Source organism: Amphiura filiformis, chromosome 13 (genome assembly GCF_039555335.1).
Source record: "Amphiura filiformis chromosome 13, Afil_fr2py, whole genome shotgun sequence".
NCBI lineage: Eukaryota > Metazoa > Echinodermata > Ophiuroidea > Amphilepidida > Amphiuridae > Amphiura > Amphiura filiformis.
The window spans coordinates 60737542-60760801 of NC_092640.1; the positions used below are offsets into that span (position 1 = coordinate 60737542).

The 23260-nt window shown below is 35.2% G+C and overlaps 1 protein-coding gene across 3 annotated transcripts; it reads right to left on the bottom strand.

Annotated features, from left to right (window-relative positions):
* Positions 1 to 17113: 17113 nt before the first annotated feature.
* LOC140168612 (kelch-like protein 28) lies at positions 17114 to 22850 on the bottom strand. 3 transcript variants are annotated; one of them, XM_072192014.1, is made up of 2 exons: positions 22731 to 22850; positions 17114 to 18931 (listed from the first exon to the last, which is right to left on the bottom strand). In XM_072192014.1, the coding sequence occupies exon 2, from the start codon at positions 18889 to 18891 to the stop codon at positions 17554 to 17556; it is 1338 nt and encodes a 445-aa protein (XP_072048115.1). In that variant the 5' UTR covers positions 18892 to 18931; positions 22731 to 22850; the 3' UTR covers positions 17114 to 17553. The 3 variants fall into 3 exon arrangements, with proteins under 3 accessions (XP_072048115.1, XP_072048117.1, XP_072048116.1); XM_072192016.1 differs by having other exon boundaries at positions 17114 to 18927; positions 22731 to 22844; XM_072192015.1 differs by having other exon boundaries at positions 17114 to 18927; positions 22727 to 22844.
* Positions 22851 to 23260: the final 410 nt, after the last annotated feature.

A 23260-nucleotide genomic window follows, 5' to 3' on the forward strand; every position in this document is an offset into this window, starting at 1 on the left:
AAATCTTACAGCTTGGCAGACAAAATATTCGAATTCAGCAGCATACCTGATTAACAAAAAAAAAAATTTCTGTGAACTTGCCGCTTAAGTAAAGCACATATTTCTAAAATAGAACCAGTCCATAAAGGAAAATCCTGAAGTAAAGTAACCATCGCCGTAACATGACTGAGCAATTGAATACCTGAATACAAAACCCACCCAAGTCCATTTGGCCAAATTGAGTTAAGCATGGGTAATTGTTCCTTATACAATCTATTTAAGAATAACTCAAATCTACCCTCTATGTGCATCAATTAATCTCAAATGGTCAAAATTTGACCATTTAAGGTGAAAAAATATGCTGTTATTATGGTCCCAAACAGATACATCAACATTGGGGGATGATTGTATGGAAAATCCCCCTGTATCAAAATATTGGGGAGATGCAACCTACTATCCCTCCAGGATTTACGCCTATGCCTCTTGGATAGTGGCCTTATTTGCCTACTGGGCAAACCTATTTATTAATTCTGAAATCACAATACTTGTAAAGTTGTAATGATAAAATTGGATGGATTTCGTCTTCATCTATATGGGTAACACAAAGAATAAGATGGTAAGAAGAAAACATGATGCAGTGATGTTTTGTTGTTTATTAGTCAAGCAAGAATTCTCAAGGGGGAAGCCCCGGCACCTTTGTTACATAACCACTCAGGTACAGGACATTTTTTGTTTTGGCTATAGCCCCATCTTCAGACAATTTTGAATTATACTCGTACTAAGGGGGTACTACACCCCTGTGGTAAATTTGTGATTATTTTTGCATTTTTCTCAAAAAATAATAACACACTGGCAACAAAAGTTATGACTATTTATATTGGGGCAAGGAATCCAATTACTACACTGAAATTTCAGTGACTCAAGACAAGCGGTTCAGTATAATGATAGGAAATGAGGTACATCCTAGCGGTACCTCATTTCTCATCATAAATAACGAACCGCTTGTCTTGGGTCACTGAAATTTCGGTGTAGTAATTGGATTCCTTGCCCCTGTAATATACATAACTTTTGTTACCAGTGTGTTATTAGCTTTTGAGAAAAATGCAAAAATAAACACACATTTATCAAGGGGTGTAGTACCCCCTTAACGGTTTGCTCCAGTAGCATTCAATGCACATTTTATGGGTTCTTCTCTATGAGCCTGTAAATCTGCTCCATGGACCCTACATGTAAAATGAAAAGGTCCAAAAAAGAACCTCAAAATATGTGTATCCTTCGTGGAAGAGAATACCAAACAAATCCCAACTCAATCCTAACCCTAATCCTACCCTAACCCTAAATCCTAACCCTAACTCTAATCCTATTAGTATTTCGTGCTCTCTTACACTAATAATAAAGCTCAAAATATGCACAAAATGCTTATTGAGCAAGTATATACTATGCAATGCACTAGTTTTCGAGATGGGGCTATACAAAATATATTTTTGTATTGTATATCACTGGAGTGTAAAATGCCCATCTCAAACATAAGTGAGCTTGCAAAATAAATGAAAAAAGAATTTTTATGTATCGCAATTAAGAAATATGAAGAAAAAGTAGTTTACTTAGTAATTCTTCCGTCCCCTCCTTTTGAAATATCAATGCCCCCTACTTTAATAAAACATATCCTCACTACTAACTAATAGTAATACTAAAACATTAAGGAATTGTCTCTAATATAATCACATTCTAAGACAATTGTGTTGGTACTAAATACAATAGTTTCATACTATATGTAAACATCTACCAAAAAGTAATTACCCCCTCCCCTTAAATAAAGGTTATAAACGATTGATCGTATGCCATATTGCAGTTGAGGCAGAGTTTCTTTCTGCGGATTATGACACCTCACTTGTTGCAATGGTCCCAATATTGATGTTGCAGCGTACATTTAAATGAAAGTAACTCTAGATTTGAAAGTTGCAACAAAGTCCTATTGCCTTGTATTCATTGTCCTATAAAGACAATATTTTTGGCGCTCATTGGATTATTGTTTCATGAACTTGGATGTCAAAACATGTGATAATTAATAAAAAATGTCATTATTCACATCAGTGGTCACTGCTTACGTAATCCCATATTAAAACTATCCATCTGTTGTGACATCTCCCAATCATTGTGAATCTACTTTACCACTGCAAGGGCAACTTGCAATATTAGGCCATTTAGGACCTTGTTGGTCAGAAAAAAATATTGAAATCTTCATGTTTCAATTTGACATTATATGAATAATGATCACTAATGTGAATAATGGCAATTGTTATTGATTATCACATGATCCCCTCCAAATGCATGAAACAAAACGAATAATCCAATGAGAACTGAACACATTTCCTTCAACGGATACTGAATAAAACTTGGCAATAGGATTTTTGCTGCAACTTTCAAATCTATGGTTGCATGCTTTCATTAATGTATGCTGCAAATCAATATATTGGGACGATCGCAACAAATGAGGCGTCATAATGCGCAGATATAAATTCTGCTTGGACTACCCTTACCATAAGTCGAGGCTAAATAAGCCTTACCTTAGCCTCAACTTGGCCTCGATATCTTTTGAGGCTAAAAATTAACCTCAACTTAGCCATCGAGGCTAAGAAATTAACCTTATCGGTGACAAGGCTAAGAAATTAACCTCGTCTTAGCCTGAAATGTTTTTGAGGCTAAAAAATTAACCTCGTCTTGGCCTGCTTTAATTTTGAGGCTAAAATTAACCTCGACTATTTTTGAGGCTATTATTAGCCTAAAAAATATGGTCACATGATAGGTCAGAGGTCACCAACTGTCAGGGAGCAGACTACTGTATGCTGCTCAGAAACTGCCAATAATTTTGAAAAATTAACAGTTTAAAGGGTATTTTAGGCTTTTTTACTAGTGCCTAGTTCATGGGGAGCATAGCAACCATGTCTCTGGAAGAAAAATCAGCTTTTCGTAAGTTTCAAAGTCAGTATTTTATTGCTTCTTTTTCATCAGGAAATATGGCCTTTTTGAGGTTGTTGAATTCAGCAGACATGCATGCATTGTAGTCTGCAGACATGTATACATGTATATACTGCAGTTTGATGCTGGCTGACCCAGGTGAAAATGTGTTACTGCACTGATGTTGTTGGGGTGTTATGTTAATGTTTGGGGATGTTTGTACTTTAAATTGGGGGTGGGTTATTTAGAGAGTTCAAATATGGTGAGTTAATGTTGTTGGGAAAGTTCAAATAATGAAATATGATAGGTTGTCATATTGGAAGTGTTATGTTTGGTTAAGTTGGGATGACGTGGTGTGCATGCAATATGTCAATGTATTGGAGATGTTTCTACTTTGAAGTGGGGGAGGGTCGATCATCTGCAGAGTTCAAGTGTGGTGAGTTTTCACCGTCAACAAATTGGAATTGAATTGTTATGTTTGGTAAAGTTGGGATGTGGTGTGTTCTGTTGATGCATAAATTGGGAGTGTTTGTACTTTGAAGTGGGGAAGGGTCATTTGGAGAGTTGAATGTGGTGAGTTGTCACCTACACCCGATTTGAAAGAGTTATATGCGGGAGTTATATTTGGTAAAAGTTGAGATGTGGTATGGGGATGTTTGTACTTTTAAGTGGGGATGGTCATTTTGAGAGTTCTTATGGTGAGTTGTCACCTTCAGCATATTAAAAGAGTTGTTTGGTGACATTGGGATATGGTGTACGTGTCATAAACATAAACTCTTCCAATACGCTAAAGGTGACAACTCTACATATTTGAACTCTCCAAATTACCCCTTCCCCACTTCAAAATACAACCGTCCCATTACATTGACAGCACACCATATCCCAACTTTACAAACAAAACTTTCCAATACTAGTATGCTCAAGGTGATAACTTGCACCATATTGGAACTCTTACCAAATGACAACTCACCATAGTTGGATTTTCCAATTGACAACTCACCATATTGGAACTCTCCAAATGACACCTCACCAAATAACCCTACCCCCACTTCATAACACCCCAAAAATATTAGTAACACTTATCACCTATTCTCTGGATCAATAAATAGCCCAACCGTCCCTGCATGCATGTAATGTTTAGCCTCGTAAAATAGCCTCAAATTATTAGCCTTGTCTTAGCCTCTAAATATTGCGAGGCTTAACTAATTTAAATAATTAGGCTAATTTCCAGGCTAAGGCGAGGCTAAGATGAGGCTAAGACAACGCTAATTATTATGAGGCTATTATTCCGAGGCTAATATTTTGAGGCTAATAATGTGAGGCTAATGATACGAGGCTAATTATTTGAGGCTAATTATGCTAATTATTTGAGGCTTATCTAATTAAAATAATTAGGCTAATTTTCAGGCTAAGGTGAGGCTAAGATAAGGCTAAGACGAGGCTAAGGATATTAAGGCTATTCACGAGGCTTATTTTCTGAGGTTAAGTTGAGGCTTAGATAAGGCCTCGACCTTTGGTAAGGGTACATATCCCAAATTTTGCATACGATCAACCGTTTAGGAATTATGGCCATTATTTTTAAAAGGGGGGGGGGGTAATTAGTTTTTGGCAGATGTACATTGTACAATACCTTATACATGTACACGACTTTAAACGACAATGGACTTGGAAAATATTATGTATACATGTTGTTATCAAAAAGACGTTGCGTGTTGGTTGTTTTTAATTTGGTTGTATATGATTGTGCAGTTGTGTTTATACAGATTACCCAGAGGTTGTAGTGAATGTACATGTACTAGTTTCACCATCAAGTTGATGGGTTGTACAATACTGTGGAATGTAAACAAGGGTGCGAGTGCGCGTACGGACACCTGTGTTTGGTATCCAAAATTAACATATTATAATTATGATGTCAACAATGTCTGGAATAACTGATTTGAAAGTTAATTTGATGTCATTAAATGTTAAAGGCATCAGAGGTATAAACAAGCGCAGGAAAGTGCTTCATTGGTTAAGTAGAAAGCAGTCTGATATTATTTTACTACAAGAAACTTATAGTACAAGAGACCGGGACAAGAGAGTTGGAAAAATACTTTAAAAACAATTGGAATGGTGATGTGTTTCTATCACATGGGACAAATCATAGCAAAGGCGTTGTAATTTTGATAAAGAACAATGTGGAGTTTGAAATTATTTCGAATTATACTGACACCGAAGGAAGATACATTATTTTAGACATGAAGGTGAACAATAACCCCATGCTTTTGGTTAATGTGTATGCTCCATGCAGAAATTCTCAGGAGCAAATGCCATTTTATAATAAATTAAAAGACATTCTCTCTGATTTAGTGATTTGTACAGTGTTGATAAATGTATTATCTGTGGCGGGGATTTTAATGTGATGTTGAATTATCATCTTGACAGAAGCGGGGGTAACCTGCACCAAAAATCCTGTGTTGTTGATGCCGTTCTGAATTTAATGGATCAGTTAAACCTTATTGATATCTGGCGGGTTCGAAACCGAAATCTTAGAAAATATACTTGGCGCCAACGAAACCCCTTAATTCAGAGTAGACTTGATTACTGGTTTATTTCCGAGAACTTACAAGATTGGGTTAAAAAGTGAGATATCTGCCCTGCAATTAATACTGATCATTCTTCAATTCATCTTAATCTGGAACCTAATGATAATAATAATCATGGCCCTTCGCACTGGAAATTTAATGATCTTTATGTGATGATGTTAAGTTTATTGGTGAGTTTATTTGTAAGGTTAATGATTTGGAAAAGAAGCTCAAACAAGCTGAAGATATACTTAATACCAATCCTAGTGATGAAGCAAATACTAATTGGGAGAAGTTGAAATCTGATCTTGATGATCATTATGAGTATGTAACCCAAGGAGTAGTTGTAAGATCTAGAGCAGACTGGTTGGAAAAAGGGGAGAAAAATAGTAAGTTCTTTCTCAATCTGGAAAAGTCAAATAAAAGCAAAAGCACCATCAGATGCGTGCTAAGTGAAGACGGTACAGAATGTGTTGATGAAAAGAATATTTTGAATGAGATAAAACATTTTTACTCTACTTTATACTCATCTAAAGAAGTTGATCTTGACTCGCCATCATCTCAACGTTTTTTTAATGATTCAATTCCCAAATTGTCAAATGATGACCAAAGGCCAAAAAAAAAAAAAAAAGGTTCGTCTCAAAGCTGACGCGCGCGTTTGTAAAATCCCACGATTTGACAAAAATGCGGAAATTTTTTATTTTTTTTGGTTTTTTCCAGAAAAAAATCGGCGAAAATCAGACTTTTTTCTCCAAATTTTCTCGCCGTGATTCTAAACCAACTATCTCGCTTTTTAAGAAAGTTTCCAAGCAGTGCACTTACTATAAAAATGTTGCTTTATGCCATAAAAGTTCGCCGAATTCAATAAAATGCAGTTCCAACATCGCCAAAGTGCAGAATTCAACAGCATTGCAAGCACATGGATGAGTGTAAAACTCAATAAAACTGACATTTCATTTCAAATGAGTTCAAGTTTAGGCCAAATATCATTATATTAATCGAATTAGTGGAATATTTTGACTATAAAACATAATTCATGGTCAAATTTTTGTCACTTTTTCTTCGACTCACGCCGCAGTGAGTTGTTCACAAATTACATGACAATCTAAACTGACCTAATCTGATCAACAGAGGGCCAGGTAGGCAATATTTTTTTATTTATTTTTTTTAAAAATTATTTTCGTATTTTCGGGCGTTTTTAAAGCTTCTTGTGCCTACAAAATACCATGAAAAAAGTCGGGAATAAAAAAAAAAAAAATCGCATTTCGCATTTGTTTTTAAATTTCTCGTCAGCTTTGAGACAAACCTTTTTTTTTTTTGGCCAAAGAGCTGTGAAGGTGAGCTCACGATCGAGGAATGTTATAAAATACTTAGCAGTATGAAAAATGGCAAGTCACCTGGTAATGATGGTCTCACAGTTCTATTTTATACAACTTTTTGGGTTGAATTTGGACGTTTCCTAGTTGACTGCTTGAATGCAAGTTATAATTTGGGTGAATTAACAAATTCTCAAAAACAAGGTGTCATAACATTAATTTTGAAGAAAAAAATAAAGACAAACGTAAGGTGGAGAATTATAGACCCATTACTTTGCTTAATGTGGATTTGAAAATTGGGTCATAAGTCATTGCCGAAAGGATTGCTAAGGTTTCTCCAAAATTAATCGGCTGTAACCAATCGGCTTTTGTCCCTGGTAGATATATTGGGGATGCTGTAAGAACTGTGGCTGATATTTTATATTTTACTAAAGAAAGAGACATCCCTGGAATTTTACTGTGTATAGATTTTGAAAAGGCATATGATTCAATAGATCATAAATTTATGCAACATGCAATGAAAAAGTTTAATTTTGGAAGCTCTATTCAGAAATGGATTGATACTTTTTATAATAATATCACAAGTTGTGTTATGAATAATGGTGTGTCAACCGGGTATTTCCCCATTAATCGTGGTCTTAGACAGGGTGATCCCCTGAGCTGTCAGCTCTTTAATTTAGCCATTGAAGTCCTTTGTATTCAGATGAATAATAATGAGGACATTGTGGGCATTCAAATTGATCCTAGCGATCGAGGTACACAGGTGAAAATGTCTTGTTATGCAGATGATATGTGTTTATTTGTTAAGGATATTGATTCAGTTAAATGTACTATGAAAGTGTTAAGGGAGTTTCAGTCATGTTCTGGTCTATAAGTAAATAATAATAAGACCGAAGCAATGTGGATCGGAAGTGTCAGGGATAATAAAAACAAACCGCTGGATGTACAGTGGACTAAGACTGTAAAAATCTTAGGAATTTACTTTGCATATGAGGAAAAAGAGGTGATAAATCTGAACTACAATGATAGAATAAGATCTCTGGAATGTACATTAAATTTATGGAAACAGAGAGATTTAACAGCAATTGGCAAAATCTTGGTGATTAAAACATTCGGTTTATCAAAACTTCTCTATACTTCAGCAATGATTGGTATGCCATTAAGTATTCAAAAGAAGGTTAATGATATTATTTACAAGTTCATCTGGAATGGCCCAGATAAAATAAAACGGTCTGTTTTGTGTAGAGAATTAGATGAAGGTGGTTTGAAAATGGTTGACTTACAAGCAAAAATCAAAACACAATCTGTTATGTGGCTTAAGAGACTAATTATGCCAAACAAATCTGGTTGGAAAAGTATCTTAATATTTTATCTAAGAAACCTGGGTGGCACAGGTATTCTGGAGTGTAATTTTGATTTTCGAACACTATCAGGAATTATTCCCCCATTCTATTTGAATGCATTCAAATTATGGTCAAAGTTTAATTCAGGTGAGCCAAAAAATGCTATCGAGGTTTGCAAACAAGTGATTTGGAATAATAAGCGTATTCTGATTGGTAAAAAGTCGGTGTACTACTCTAAGTTTGAGGAAGCAGGCTTCCATACAATTTACGATTTCATTGATGACAAAGGCAATGTTAAGAATTTTGCTAACAGGATGGGTGATAACTATAATAGAATTGATGTGCTTAAATGGTTTGGACTGATTAATGCAATTCCAAAAAGTTGGTGTGACATGAGGACTTGGGCATAGTGATCAACTTATCGAGAGGAAGTGTTCCACTTCTGAAACTGAAGTCCAGGGATGTTTATAAGTCATATATTGATAGTATTAAAACTGATCCTGTTAGCCAATTTTCATTAAAAAGAGTTTATAATATGACCGAAGCCGAATGTTGCGAGCTGTATTTAATGCCTTTCAGAGCTACGCTAGATGTGAAATTAAGATGGCTTCAGTACAGAATTACTCATAACATTTTGCCAACTAATGACTGGCTGTGCAAAGTGGGTTTGGTTAACAATGATAAATGTGACCCCTCGGCACAACTGAGCCCTGAAGTCGCCAATCATCATTTTTGAGATATTCAACCAAAATATTCTGATTGAAATTAGCTTTGAAATGATGTATATCATGTCTATAGTACTTGACATTTAAGTAGTAAAAATCAATAAAACAGTCAATAAATCCTTTGTTTCCTATTGTTTATTGTTAAGTTCGATGGAGCATATCTCAATAGTGGCACTGGCGACATCCGGGCTCAGTTGTGCCGAGGGGTCACAAATGTGTTTTTTGTAAAACAGAGAAGGAAACCATTGTACATCTTTTTGCTAGTTGTAATATTGTGAACTCTTTCTGGCAAAGTATTCAGACTTATTTTGATTTCATCTGAGTTCGATGAATTTAGTAAAGTATTTGGTTTACTGGATACAAATGTTAATTACTGGGCAGGTATTAATCAAATTATGCTCATTGCTAGAAGATATATTTACAAGTGTAGATGTGAGCAGTCTAAGCTATCTTTTAATGGTTTCAAAAATATTGTTGTTGATACCTTGAAGCTTGAACATTTTTTGTGCACAAAGAAAATTGAAGTTGGATTTACATTTTAAAAAGTGGGATCCCTTTCTCAGCTTGTTGTAATGCATTATATCTGGGATATCTTAGTGTACCCTTATTGTATTTTATGTATACGATTGAGGTGGTGCTGCACCCCTGGCCAATTTGATGCCTATTTTTGCATTTTTCTCCAAATTTGTTGAGAGGAATGCAAGGATGGTCACGGTTTTGTCAGAGGGTGTGGTACCGCCTTAAATCCTTTAACCCATAAAAGTGTACTAGAATTTGTTTGTTGAAAATTCATATTAATTTCATGACCCCATTTATATGCTTGTCTGGAACTTGTTGTGATGCATTATATCTTGGATATTTTAGTAGCCTTTATTGTATATTATGTATACCGTTAAGGTGGTGCTGCACCCCTGGCTAATTTTGTGCCTATTTCTGCATTTTTTCTCCAAATTTGTTGAGGAATGCTGGGATGGTCACGGGTTTGTAAGGGGGTGTGGTGCCGACTTAAATCCTTAAATCCATAAAAGTGTTTTTTTGAAAATTCATATTAATTTCATGACCCCATTTATATGCTTGTCTACGACCGGCAGTGAATAGAATATTGTATTGTTTTATATTACCCCCCTGGAACTTATCTGTATTGTATATTCTTTTTGTGCTTGTATTACATGTATTATTGTACTGTTTTTATTTGCAACGCATGAAATGATTTAAATAAAAGCCCGATTTCGGGCATGAAATACAAAAAAAACCCTTATACATGTACAAAAAAATTCAACTACGGTACATTGTAAAAACTAGTCTACTTACAAAATTCAATGATATAAATCATCATAGTCTGCGTAACATTCAAGTTTTTAAACTTAAAGGAGTATTTTGTGAACCTAGTATTCCTATAGCATCCTCTTTTTATGGCATTTTTCAGTAGATATCCACGAAAAAAGCTTATTCCCAAAATTTCAGTTGATTCCGATTTTGCGTTTGCGAGTTATGAATGACTTATGTGTATTACACTGCTCCATAGACACTGTGTTGTAATTTCGTTCTGGTGCACCAGAATGAAATTAAAATTTCACGATATCTTTGCCAAACGAATTAATCTGCAAGAAATATTTTGTACATAAACATTATGTAGCCAGAGGTTTCCATTGATATAAAAATCTCAACTTTTTTTTGAGAAAAGTGGGGGGATGATGCTGTGGATCACGAAATGCCCTTTTAATACTCTATGTACATAGTAACGGAATGAGCCCGATATATAATAATGAATAACACAGCTATAAGGTATAAATTCAATTACTTTTGGTCCAGGAGCATGTTTGTAGGTCAAAATTTCATGTGTGCAAACTATAAAGTTTCTCCTAATGTATTTGTGATGTTGTGTGGCATCGATTTGCAGTTGTATGTCAACCAAGGACACACAACTGGATTCAGATACCAGGAGACACACAGTGTCACAAAACACATTTTATGTCTCTAATCAATGAACCAGGACTATATTGACAGATTTTTGGAAACAAATTCTAGCTCAGATAACCACAGCGAGCAGTATCTTGGACAACTATCCAGTTACTACCACACGAAATAAAGCACATTCTATTGTGGTAACTGGCTAATTGTCCAGGATTCTGCTTTCTGACCGATAACCAGGGTCAGAATTACAAGCAACATGGGATAGCCTGAGATTGAGAACATAGTCCTTGCAGATTTTGGTTTAAAAAAATTTACATAATGTTAAGATGCAGGTAGCCACTTTCAATTTTTTTATGAAAATAAATATCGTAGGAAGTGCATCTTGAAGGTATTATAAAAGGTCTTGGGATTTGTTTTATTCAGAGCCAAAGGGAAACCATTGTTGCTAGTGTTTGGAAGTTTTTACTACATTGATTCAAGCACCACGAATTCACTTCATTTCGGAAAGCTGACTATCAATGGATTTTGTTTAAATTTTGGATGCCCATTGCCAACACATAATTAGAGAAATAATGTTAAACTAGGCGGTTACCCGTATTTGGCGGTTCTCGGCTGTCGCGATTACCTGGCTGATGGTGACTGTACCCACCAAGTTTTATGCGCATAGGACTGTTTTTACTAATTTGACCTCAGATGACCCCTTGTGACCTCGAAATGACCTTCCAACATTTAGCTCAAAATGTTGACTGTACCCACCACGTTTCATGCCCATACAACAGTTTTTAGTAATTTGACCTTGGATGACCCCAAAATGACCGTTCAAAAATTTGATTTTAAAAGTTGACGGTACCCACCAAGTTTCATGCCCATACAACATTTTTTACCATTTTGACCTCCGATGACCCCTGGGTGACCCCGGATGACCCCAAAATGACCGTCCAAAAATTTGACTCTAAATGTTGACTGTACCCACCAAGTTTCATGCCTATATGACAGTTTTTACTAATTTGACCTCAGATGACCCCTGGGTGACCTTGACCCACTAACCAATACAAACTTGTTCCGTCTTAAGTCCAGATGCACCTACCCACCAAGTTGCATGCCCATATGACAGTTTTTACTAATTTGACCCCTAGATGACCTCTGGTGACCTTGACCCACTAACCAATACAAACTTGTTCTGTCCTGGGTCAAGACGCACCCACCCGTCAAGTTTGAGGAACGTGCGACCCCAGTCTCCGAGAAAAACAGTTTTTACTAATTTGACCCCTGGATGACCTTGGGTGACCTTGACCCACTAACCAATACAAACTTGTTCTGTATGGGGTCAAGCTGCACCCACCCACCAAGTTTGAGGAACGTGCGACCCCTAGTCTCCGAGAAAATAGGCGGACAGACAGACAGATAGACGTAGACAGACAGACAGAGGCACAGAGTCACAGACTACCAGTATTATTATATAGATGGGAATTAGTGTTCCTGATTTCTTTAATGACTTCATGATTTTCAGTGCTCCACACATATCAAAAGACAAATTGGTTAAAATGCTTTTATCTTCAATGTTGAGCTATATTTTAACTAGCGACTGAAACCTAATTAAGCCATCTAGGCAAAAAGTTCCACTACCAAACTACAGCAATGTTGAAAAATGTGAGTCGCATTTCTTGTCACCACTATCACCAGATTAGGTAGTTTTTCATAAGCTTCACTTTTGTGATTTTGGTACCTGTTCTACCTTTTTTTTGTCAAATTCATTTCAACTAGGCAATCTAAATTGAACTCACCATTTTATACATCCCAAGGTACTTGGGTCATTCAAAAAGTTCTACCTCCTACATTTCATTTGATTACAGTTCTTATTATGCTCTTATCTTTTCTTTGCTAAAAAGCAACAGTCTTTGCTGGAGTGATGCAGATTCTTTTGTCATTTTACACAATTTCCAATATTTTTCTTTATGTCAGCTTCAATTTAAGCCATCTGAAGGGACTAAGTCATATTTTATGGTAACTTCAGTTTGGTCTTCTATATATGTTCTTTGCAGATATGTGGATATTTTCCGTTTCCGCAGCCTTGAATCCTGGTTTCATTTTTACTTCCCTTACAACAAACACAAAAAGATATTTAAAAAAATGTTCTCATCAGTTAAAAGACCATAGGTTATCATCATGGAAAATATGAATGGGCTGCTACTTGCCGAAACTGAGATATGAGGGTGGAGGCAGAACTTTTTGAATGACCCTTTATTAAATCCATCATATATATGCCATTTGAATGTGCATGTATCCAATAAAAGACATACTACTACTAGACAACATCGATGCCTCTTTATAATATCACGTTGTTCAAAATGGATGCCTAAATTTGACCTCAACCAGGTGACCTACGGCCTGGCCTATGATAGCTGTAACCTTAGAACTTTTTGAATGATTCTTGTATATTGTTATATCCATCATATATAATGCCATTTGAATGTACATGAATGTATCCAATAAAAGACAAACTAGACAAAATCGATGCCTCTTTATGATATCACATGTTGTTCAAAATGGATGCCTAAATTTGACCTCAACCAGGTGACCTACGACCTGCCTATGATAGCTGTAGCTTTAGAAGTCTCTTTTCCAAACAACACAAGATAGAAACAAGAGCTATATAGAAATTGTCATGCGAGTCATGACACACAAGCCGACCTGTTAATGGGTCAATTAGTTTGAGCAATTTAGAAATTTGACCTTTGACCCCTAAACTTTGACCTTTATATTTTTAACATGTTTAGAATGTCGTAAGAATATTTCCTGTTGAATTTGAGCTCGATTGGACCAATTTCGAAATTTGACCTATAACTTGACCCTTGGGTCACGGATGGGGTCAACTGCTCTTGCATTGTGCTTAGGATGTCATAAGAAATATTCCTGGTGAATTTCAGCTTAATCGGAACTTATACATAGATTTTGATTTTTTTTTAAATTTTTGATTGACCTTTTGACCCCCTTAATGACCTTTGACTTCAATGGAAAAAAAAAACCTTACGTACACCGACAAAATGCATTGTTCCAATTTTAATTTAAAAATTCTACTATGTTCAGTTGTCGAGATAAAAATTCTTATTTAGCTAAAAACAGGAAGTGACCCCTTAATGACCTTTGACCCCCAAAATAAAAATACCATGCATACATCAGGTAACACTGATTCATGTATGATGGTTATATTATTCTGGTCCGTTTACATTTTGAGATAAATTTTTTTTGAAAATTTTTGATAATTTTGGTTTTTGACCGGAAGTAACCCCTTAATGACCTTTGACCCCAAAACTGTAGGCATCCTAAAGACCCTGGCTAGTAGCGATGCATGTGTGCTAATGGCGACTCTCTGCTATGTAATTTGTAAAGACAGTGATTTTTTGAATATTTTTAGACTTTGACCGGAAATGACCCCTTAATGACCTTTGACCCCTTATCTGAGCACACCCTATAGACACCGACTAAAGTCGAGTCACATGATATAACCATGTTCTCATCGCATGAAATTTGTGGAAGGAGTAGCATTTTTTGTGAAATCAACATTTTTGGCCATAAGGTCAAGGTCAAAGGTCAAAGCCAGGTCAAAGTCAAATGGATGGTTTGGTCTAGCCCAGTGGTCATTTGGCTCATGTATGGTTGAAATCTGTCAAAGCATAAGAGAGCTAGGGCGAAACGTGGCAAGTCACGCAAAATGTCACGAGTTGCCAGAAGAAAGAAGAATTGGAAGAAGACAGTACAAGCCGTTCGTCGTCGGCTTGTAACTACAGAGTAAATAATTTGCTAGCTCATCTTCTTATTTTAGCTTGCATGACGAAGAACATAGTGTCTGTGGTTTGTAAAGCTGATAACAAAAGATAATTTATTCTATTAAATTACTCTACTTGAATAGAATAAATTATCTTTTGTTATAAGATACACATCTGATTCACTATAATTCCTTTATAGTAACAGTTCAACAAAAATAACAGAGCCAAAATGATAAACTAAAATGGTTTAAAAGCACTTTGTACGTAGAGATATTTTATGCGAGTCCATGAGATGATGAACATAATTGAATACCTGAGTGGAAGAAGGGCCCAACTCCATTAAAACTGTTTTTGAGATATTAAGAAAAAACTTAATATTTGGAAAAGTTTTATAGACAGAATGTTGTCATCTTCAGGGGACCTTAAACACATGAACATACAGTATTACATACATTCGAAATTATATATGTTTCCATGGCAACGGTACAGGTCTTAATACAAGCTGGAGTTGGGCCCTTCTTCCACTAATATACTGTAAGTGCCAGTTCCGTAAGCAGATGTGTTATAAATCCTGGTAGCTACAGAAATTTGGTAATTATCCATTAACTGCAAAAGTAGAAGCATGTAATATGTTAGCAAGAAAGTTTATTGTAGTGAAAAGCAGATTTCGTGGATGAACAAAATTCCTCTTTAATCCAATATTTGTGGAAGAAGGGCCCAACACCATGCAGTTGGGCCTTTCTTCCATGAAAAGTATGATTAATAAGTGTACGTGGAAGATTATTTAGAGAGTGGATTTGGGCTCATCTTTCACACACAAAGAAAAATAGTCTGCTGGCAATAAAATGCTGGGTCTAACTCATTTTTGTAAAAAATTGGGAGTTTTAGGCCCTTCTTCCACTTAGGTATTCAATTATATTTATGTACTTCATAAATTTGCAATAATAAAAAAGAGGTCCTGATTAAAATCATGCCCCGGGGTTATTCCATAAGTACCTCTAGCAGCAGCAATTTGACAAAGTATAACCCATACAGTTAAATTGACCATCATGTACATGTACATTGTACATACTTATGAAGGTATTACATACAGGGTGTCCCTCAAAGAACTGTATCGTCAGGAACTGATTTTTTTTTGGGTACTTAAGGGATCTAAAATGAGCGTTTATGGCGTTTCGACAGTATTTTTTGTGGGACATGAGAGCACCTCAGACCTATCGAATTGCATTCGGAATACGAAGCATGTCTTTCTGATATCAAATAATTTTCATTTTTTGAAAATATAATACAAATTTTATGACAAATTATAAAAATTTGATATTTTTCAAATTTTTGATATATATAACAGTCCTCAAAGTAAATTATATAAATCTAATGATATATTCTTAAAGAGTATGTAGCAGGGAGGAAAAGCCGACGGTCAATTGAAAATTTTGACCTTTCATATTGAAGATATGGATTTTTTTTCCAAAAAGACCTAATTTTTTGGGTGTTTTGGGAAAAAAATCCATATCTTCAATCTAAAGGTCAAAATTTTCAATTGATCGTCGGCTTTTCATCCCACCTACATACACTTTAAGTATAAATCATCAGATTTATAAAGTTTACTTCAAGTACTGTTAAATATCAAAAATAATGATTTGCCATAAAATGTGTATTAAATTGCAAATTTCAAAAATCAAAATTATTTGATATCAGAATGACATTCTTCGTATTCAGAATGCAATTCGATATGTCTGATGTGCTCTAATGTCCCAAAATAATTACTGTCCAAATGTTCATACCCCAGCCCTTAACGCATAAACCAAACATAATTAAATAACTGATGATGTTGCAGACTTAGCACTCTGAATATAGATCATCGATTGATTGAATCTGTGGAAAGGCTTGAAAATGAGGGAGTTTCGTAAAATTCTTATATTTCAAGAAAGGTATTGTCAATTGTCAAAATATAAAAAGTATATGATAGCCAATTTATTCCTCAACCACACCAAGCATTTAGTTGTCGCATTAAAATACCCAAACAATTAAGTTTCCAACGATACAGTTCTTTCAGGGACACCCTGTTTAATGATAGTCCACATGCTATATCCGTATGAGGTGGAGTAACATTGGATCATGGTTGCTTCCCATGCTTATACAGTGGGTGTAGAAAATTACTTTCAAAAAGAGCAAATTATGGTCCCGGTGCCATCACTCAATCTCCAAACTATCAGATACACAACAGGTAAAACATAGTGAAAAAGGTGATTTTCCCTTTTCGAGACAGAAATGGGGCATTTTGTCCATTGAAAATTCTTGATATCCTGACTATTTTTGTCAAGATTAGTCTGTCAAGTCATTCTTAACTTTTTACTTCCTTGACAGAGTGTATTGTACTTGTTTAAATCCGGATTAAATTAAAACTGTTTGTGATCTCAAAAAAAGAGGGTTTTTTTAAGGGCAAATAAAATTTGTGATGTCATGATAAAGGGGTTAGTTAAAAAATGCGAAAAGAGGTTGTCGTATTCAATTCCTTTTCAAGCGCATAATATGTGTATAATCTGTATATCCAATAATTTGTACAAATATGACAGGACCTGCCGGGATGATGGTGGAACCTGTAACAAAACAAAACACTTCCTAGAAAATCAGGATGTTTGTAGCCTTCAAATTACCGTGTCTGTGGTTATGATTGTCACAACAATTAAATCAGCCAATCAGAACCCCACTTCTGTGTTTACATTGTGCACGCTCTCAAAATGAAAACAACTGCCATTCTCCTCTGGCAGAAACTGTTAAAAAAAGTATTTCATGTTGCGAATCTTCAGTCGTTCCGATTCCAGCTGTTTCTCTCATGTCCAAGCTTCTCTTGTTAGTTAGAAGAGTTCTCATTGGTCATGTTGGGGCTTTTATTAGATCGATTACAGTAATTGTGGGAACCCTGTGCATTTCATGCTGCAGTTCAATATGGATCTTGCGTCTGTTCTACTTCCATACTGGAACATTTACCTGTGCAGCAAAATTGCCATGCCGATGCCAGCTTTTTCTTTCATGTCCCAGCTTCCTTTGAAACGAAGTGGTGAGGTGAGCATAATTGTATTGGTCTCTTCACCACTCATAGTCACTACTCCAGTATACTTAATGACATAATCAAATTTTGCAAAACTGCCCTCTTCATCAGGCTGGAAGCCAGCAATAGCTAAAGTGAAGTGTTTCCCGACATAACTCTTGGCTGGCTTTACTATGTACCTTTCAAAGATAGGGTCCCCTGAATAGTCTGTTTGCAAAGTACATTTCCATACTTTGTTAGGATTCTCATCTCCTGTGAAGTGCAGTAATGTTTGTGAGAAACCTACTAAGTCTGAAAGATCTATTGATTTCACTTTAATAGTCCAGTTGTCTGATTCTTCCACACGACTCTGTACTCCGAATGGTAGAGCAAAGTAAAGTCTTGGGTTGATGTGGGGGCATGTCTGTGAACGGCTTGTACCACATGAGCATGTTACCTCAACAGAACCCTCTGACAATCTTCGCTTCTTAAGCTCTTTGCTTGCAATACTTGCCCATTCAGCTTGAATCTTGTAAGCTTCATTATAATGTTTTGTCAAATTATTTGAAGATTTAAATGTTTGGAGATGATCGAAATCTATGTTATGAAATCTAACAAATGGCAGCAATCTCTTTGCCCACTTTCCTTTGTCAAGAAGATCGTACAACTCTTCTTCACTGGCCAAAACAAGTTCTTCTTGAACTTCAGGAACAGACAGAACATTGTTGACTTGATCATAAGTTAACTTCCAGAAGAGTGTTTTGTACTCTTTTCCATCAATAATTCCTGTTAAGTTAGTTCTGATTGCGCTGTAACATAATGCCACCATATCAGAGAGAAAACTTTCCACATACTGTAGCCATATCAACCCCGCTTTCAAAGCATCACCATGGATACCTGTGAGGACATCTTTTATAAAGCCCACACAGTCATCCTTCAAAGCTGGTACATCATACTTGTCTGCCAATGTGTGAATACCACACACATTATCAATAGTCAGTGTTAGTGTTCCTGTGTACAAAAACTTCAAGAAATCAGAGAAAGCTGCCACTCCTTCAGGTGATTCTTGAAGAGTGATCTTCCTTTCTTCAGATTCTTTCCAGTTTTCGCCCATCAGCATAGTCTTGAAAACTTTGCTCTGCGTTGCTAGGACAAACCTGTGTGCAGGACATACCTGTTCTCCTACTGTCAAAGTCACATCACTGATGTCTGCATTGTTGAAATGCTCACTGATGTTGGCGATGATGTTGGTCTTGTGTTTAATGAACTCCTGTCCTGATGCTTTCCGTGCCATTTTTATACCAGGTTTAAATGGATGCTGTTATGAAATCTACCTAAAAAGAAATTAAGAAATTAAATTAAAATTAAGGTATGAATATATATATGCGTAATTTTGGCCATTTTAATGCGCTCTACTGACCAAATTTACTATCAACTTCAAATTTGTTATTTCTGATAAACAGGCAGTTTCTCAGGTATTGATATTTTTAAATTAAAAAATATTTGATATTGACATTCAAAAATATGCAAATCAGTGATATGTCATGCCTCATTTATAAATATGCATATGTGCTGCGATCAAGCAAAATCAGTCAGAACTCGGGAATATTGATTTTGAGATATAGCCTAACAAAGGAAATACTGATTCCTTTTGTTCCAGTTGATTTGGAAACTCTTTAATTGTTCATATCTTTGGAACTTATTGTTCAATTTGATTGGGGTTTTCTGCAAAATGCAGCTTTGTAAATTCTTATTAGAAACTCAAAATTTAATATTTTCGAGTTCCAACTTCCAACTGATTTTGCTTGATCGCGTCACATAATTTATGCTAAATTTGAAGAACATGGGTACAGTATCAAGAAAACAACAATTGTAATACATGAATAGATGTCCAATTGTCCATAGAATAACTGTTGAATCTGGAAAATTAAAAAATTTGACTTAACATTTAAAATCTACATGTCTTGAAGTAACTCATATTTGCATATTTAGCTGTATTTACATTCTTTTCTGGGGAATTAAGAATATTGTTAAATTTTATTTATTTACATTTTTGTGCATGAGGTTTCAACCGTTTCATCACATGGGTTTATATTATTAATGTTTAAATGTAAATATCCTTAAAAATAGCCATCTGAAAACAATTAAATACAAAATACATGTATTTTCATGGTAAATTACATAAAAGTGTTAAAATTTAGCGAAACCTTTTTCACTTCAAATTAAGACATAAAATATGACAGTAAAACTAATGATAGTTTTACACTGCAATACAATTGTTGCCCCAAAGACCCAATTTTGCCAAACATTTTTTAAAATATTGGATACTTCTAACTAAAAGATGGCATGCAGGTCGCAGGATCACTCAAAGTGCGAGATTTTAGACATTTAGATTTTAGACATTTAGATTTCAGACAAAGTGGGAGATTTTTTGAATTTTGATCAACTTCACCAAAAATATTTCAAATTTGGGTAAAAATCAGGCTTTTTTATGATTTTTTGCTCAAGGATACTCATGCAAATTGAGAGACTTGTCGCTCTCCACAAAAGAATGTCAAAGGTCATAAAACACCAATTTGGTGTTTTCCTGCTCCTCCTAACTATGTCTTATGAAAAACAGCTGGAAAGTCTTACTATTCCAGCAATCTGCATGATTTTCAGCAGTCCCAAAGTTCATGTGACCTTTAATTTACATGTTGTACATTTCCCCCACCAGTCATGGGTAAATCATGCACAAATCTTCCAGATTTCCACTGCTTGCCATGGAAAGAATACTCAAAATAATTTTTCAGCGCACAATTGGTTGATCAAAAGATGCTATTTTATACATTGAAATAAGCCCAGTAGATTTTCATTATCTGGGCCCCGCAATCTGGGCTCCCAAATTTCATCACTTAGGGAGTGTTGGTGGTGGTTGATGTTTGAAGCAACGCTAGAGGATTTCAAATGTGTGGAATGTTTTTATATTCTGTTACCATTTTTACTGGAAATCATACGGAATCGATGGATGCACGTGAATCTTGTGATACACAATAACTTAAGTATCATTCCATGCCAGTGTCGGTGAGTAAATGTACTGACTAGTGGGGATTTTACGTTGTCAATATTACATTCGCATGGACGGAAATTTGTTGCGGGTAGATTTCTTGCACTATTTGGCTTATTTAGCATCCAATTTATATCCTTCAATACCTGTATATCGTTAGCATATCAAGCGCGGTCAAAAAAAGTTTTTTGAGGTTTCTGATCGTCACGATGAAACATTTTTTAAAAGACACGACTTTCTCAGTTCTCCCAGCCATTTTGTTTACTCGTTGTTATCGACGTCACTAATTAGTCTCGACCTCACGAGTGCAACATGGCTGTATCGCGGACACGACTTGACGACAGAAACCGGCTGGGTCATCACCACCGAACACGCTCGTCGGACGTAGGGGGGTCGACGGCTTGGAAATTGTCTTTTAAGTATCAGAAATTCCAAGTTTAATTTACTAGATAACTATGATTTGAAGATCAGAAATGTGAATACCAATTTCATATAAATTGACTGAATTGTAAAAAAAAATGTTGAAATGTTTGAGCTGCGCAAGTGTGTAAATCCCATTGACACACAAAATGGCATAAGCCAGTCTCTGTGTACAAGCGGTGTACACGAGACTGGCAAGTTTAATCTACACAGCCGTTTGCGTAAAGCGTTTGACAAAGCGTTTATGAAAATGTTTAACAAGCGTTTGGCTCCTTATCCGTTTATAAACAGTTTGATCATAAAGGTTTGACAAACGTTTGTGATCCGCAATTGTTTGACAAACGTTTTATTATTATGTATATTAAATGAATTAAATAAATGTTTGGCAAACAATTAAAAAATCCATTTTGAAACAAAAACACATTTTTACCAAAAATCACATATTTTTTTACCAAAACTCTAATTTTTGTCCAAAAATCACATTTTTCCCAAAAATCACATTTTTAGACAAAAATGTGATTTTTGGGAAAAAATGTGATTTTTTGGAAAAAATTTGTTTTTTGGGGAAAAATGTGATTTTTGGAAAAAAATTACTTTTTTGGGAAAAAATGTGATTTTTGGGAAAAAATTTGATTTTGGAGAAAAAATGTGATTTTTGTATAAAAATGTGATTTTTAATCTAAAATGTGCTTTTGTTTCGAAATGTTTATTTGATGATAATTGACAAACATCAGTCTGATGATTTTATGGAAAAACATTAAGGCCCTTCACAATTAATTCTTAGTTTCCTGTTTCATGGTTGAAAACCAGGGATGAGGCAACTTTTAATTATTAATTATTAATTATCTTTTATTTTCTTTATTTTAAAATAAGTGGTCGCAACCTACATCAAGCCATTTTGACAAGGTCAAGCAGGAGCATGCATTTAATTATTTTACTACTATGTTTGATTTTATACATAAGTAATGGTACAATTAAGTTCTATGTTTATTCATCATTATAGATGATATGATCAAAGTCAGAAAGTAGCAAATGGTAGTCATGAAAAGTTATTTTTAAGAGAAAATCCAAAATATAAATAAAATAATTAAATATTTTGCAATTCTCTACTTTGGAAGGCGGAAACAGGAAACTAAGAATCAATTGTAATTGGCCTAACAAGACGTATTTATTAATTGTTTGCCAAACATTTATTTAATTCATTTCATATACATCGCTACTAAAGCGTTTGTCAAACAATTGTCGATCACAAGCGTTTGTCAAACATTTATAATCAAACGGTTTATAAACGGATAAGGAGCCAAACATTTGTCAAACATTTTCGTAAACGTTTGGCAAACGTTTGTGATCACTAAATGTTTGTCAAACATTTGGCGAAAACGGCTATGTAGTACTGACCATTTGGGAAGTCACAGGTACTGACATCAAATGGCAAAATTTGAATTTACAAAAATCAGTGAATATGGCGAATAGGCCTACCCTAATAAAAGAATACTAGCATGTACACATTACCTGTTGGAACTCACACGCGGAGGTGTGAGTTCCAATTATTGGAACTGAAGTCTGAAAACATGCAAACTTTTAAGCTTAACTAAAAATTGATTGATTCCTAAAAACCCGAGTACGCTGGTACCAGCTTCATGGATTAATTGACAAATTGTACTTACCGTTTTGCTGTAATCCTTTCTATTGTAATTTTCAAGCATTTATTATTAATTAATTATGCTAAAATTACAAATTCTTAATCAAGGAAGACTACGTTTTCTTTGGATTCGAATGCACAATCATGCGACGATTTATTGGTATGGAGAGACTGTAACCCACTTCTTCACGGGCGCACACCACCAAAACTCTTTTTAAAGAAAGGTTTAAAATATATCTGACCAATAGTCAATTTGTAGTAGAGGAGGATCTTTTTTGGAGAGTTTAAGGGATCTGGAATGAGCGTTCCGACAGTATTTTTTGTGGGACATGAGAGCGCATCAGACATATCGAATAGCATTCTGAATACGAAGAATGTCTTTCTGATATCAAATAATTTTCATTTTTGTTCACGCCAGTGAACGTTAGGCCGTATAAAATTAATGTTTTGGTTCTCGTCCAGAGGATTTTCATGAATTGATGAGGGAGGAGGTTTTTTTTTTTTTTTTTCAATGTAAAATTAGCATTGTCGGTAGTTTTCGGTCTTCTCCAACAG

Excerpts from the sequence above, each read along its gene's own strand:
- LOC140168612 (XM_072192014.1), bottom strand. The coding sequence starts at position 18,891 with ATGGCACGGAAAGCATCAGGACAGGAGTTCATTAAACACAAGACCAAC.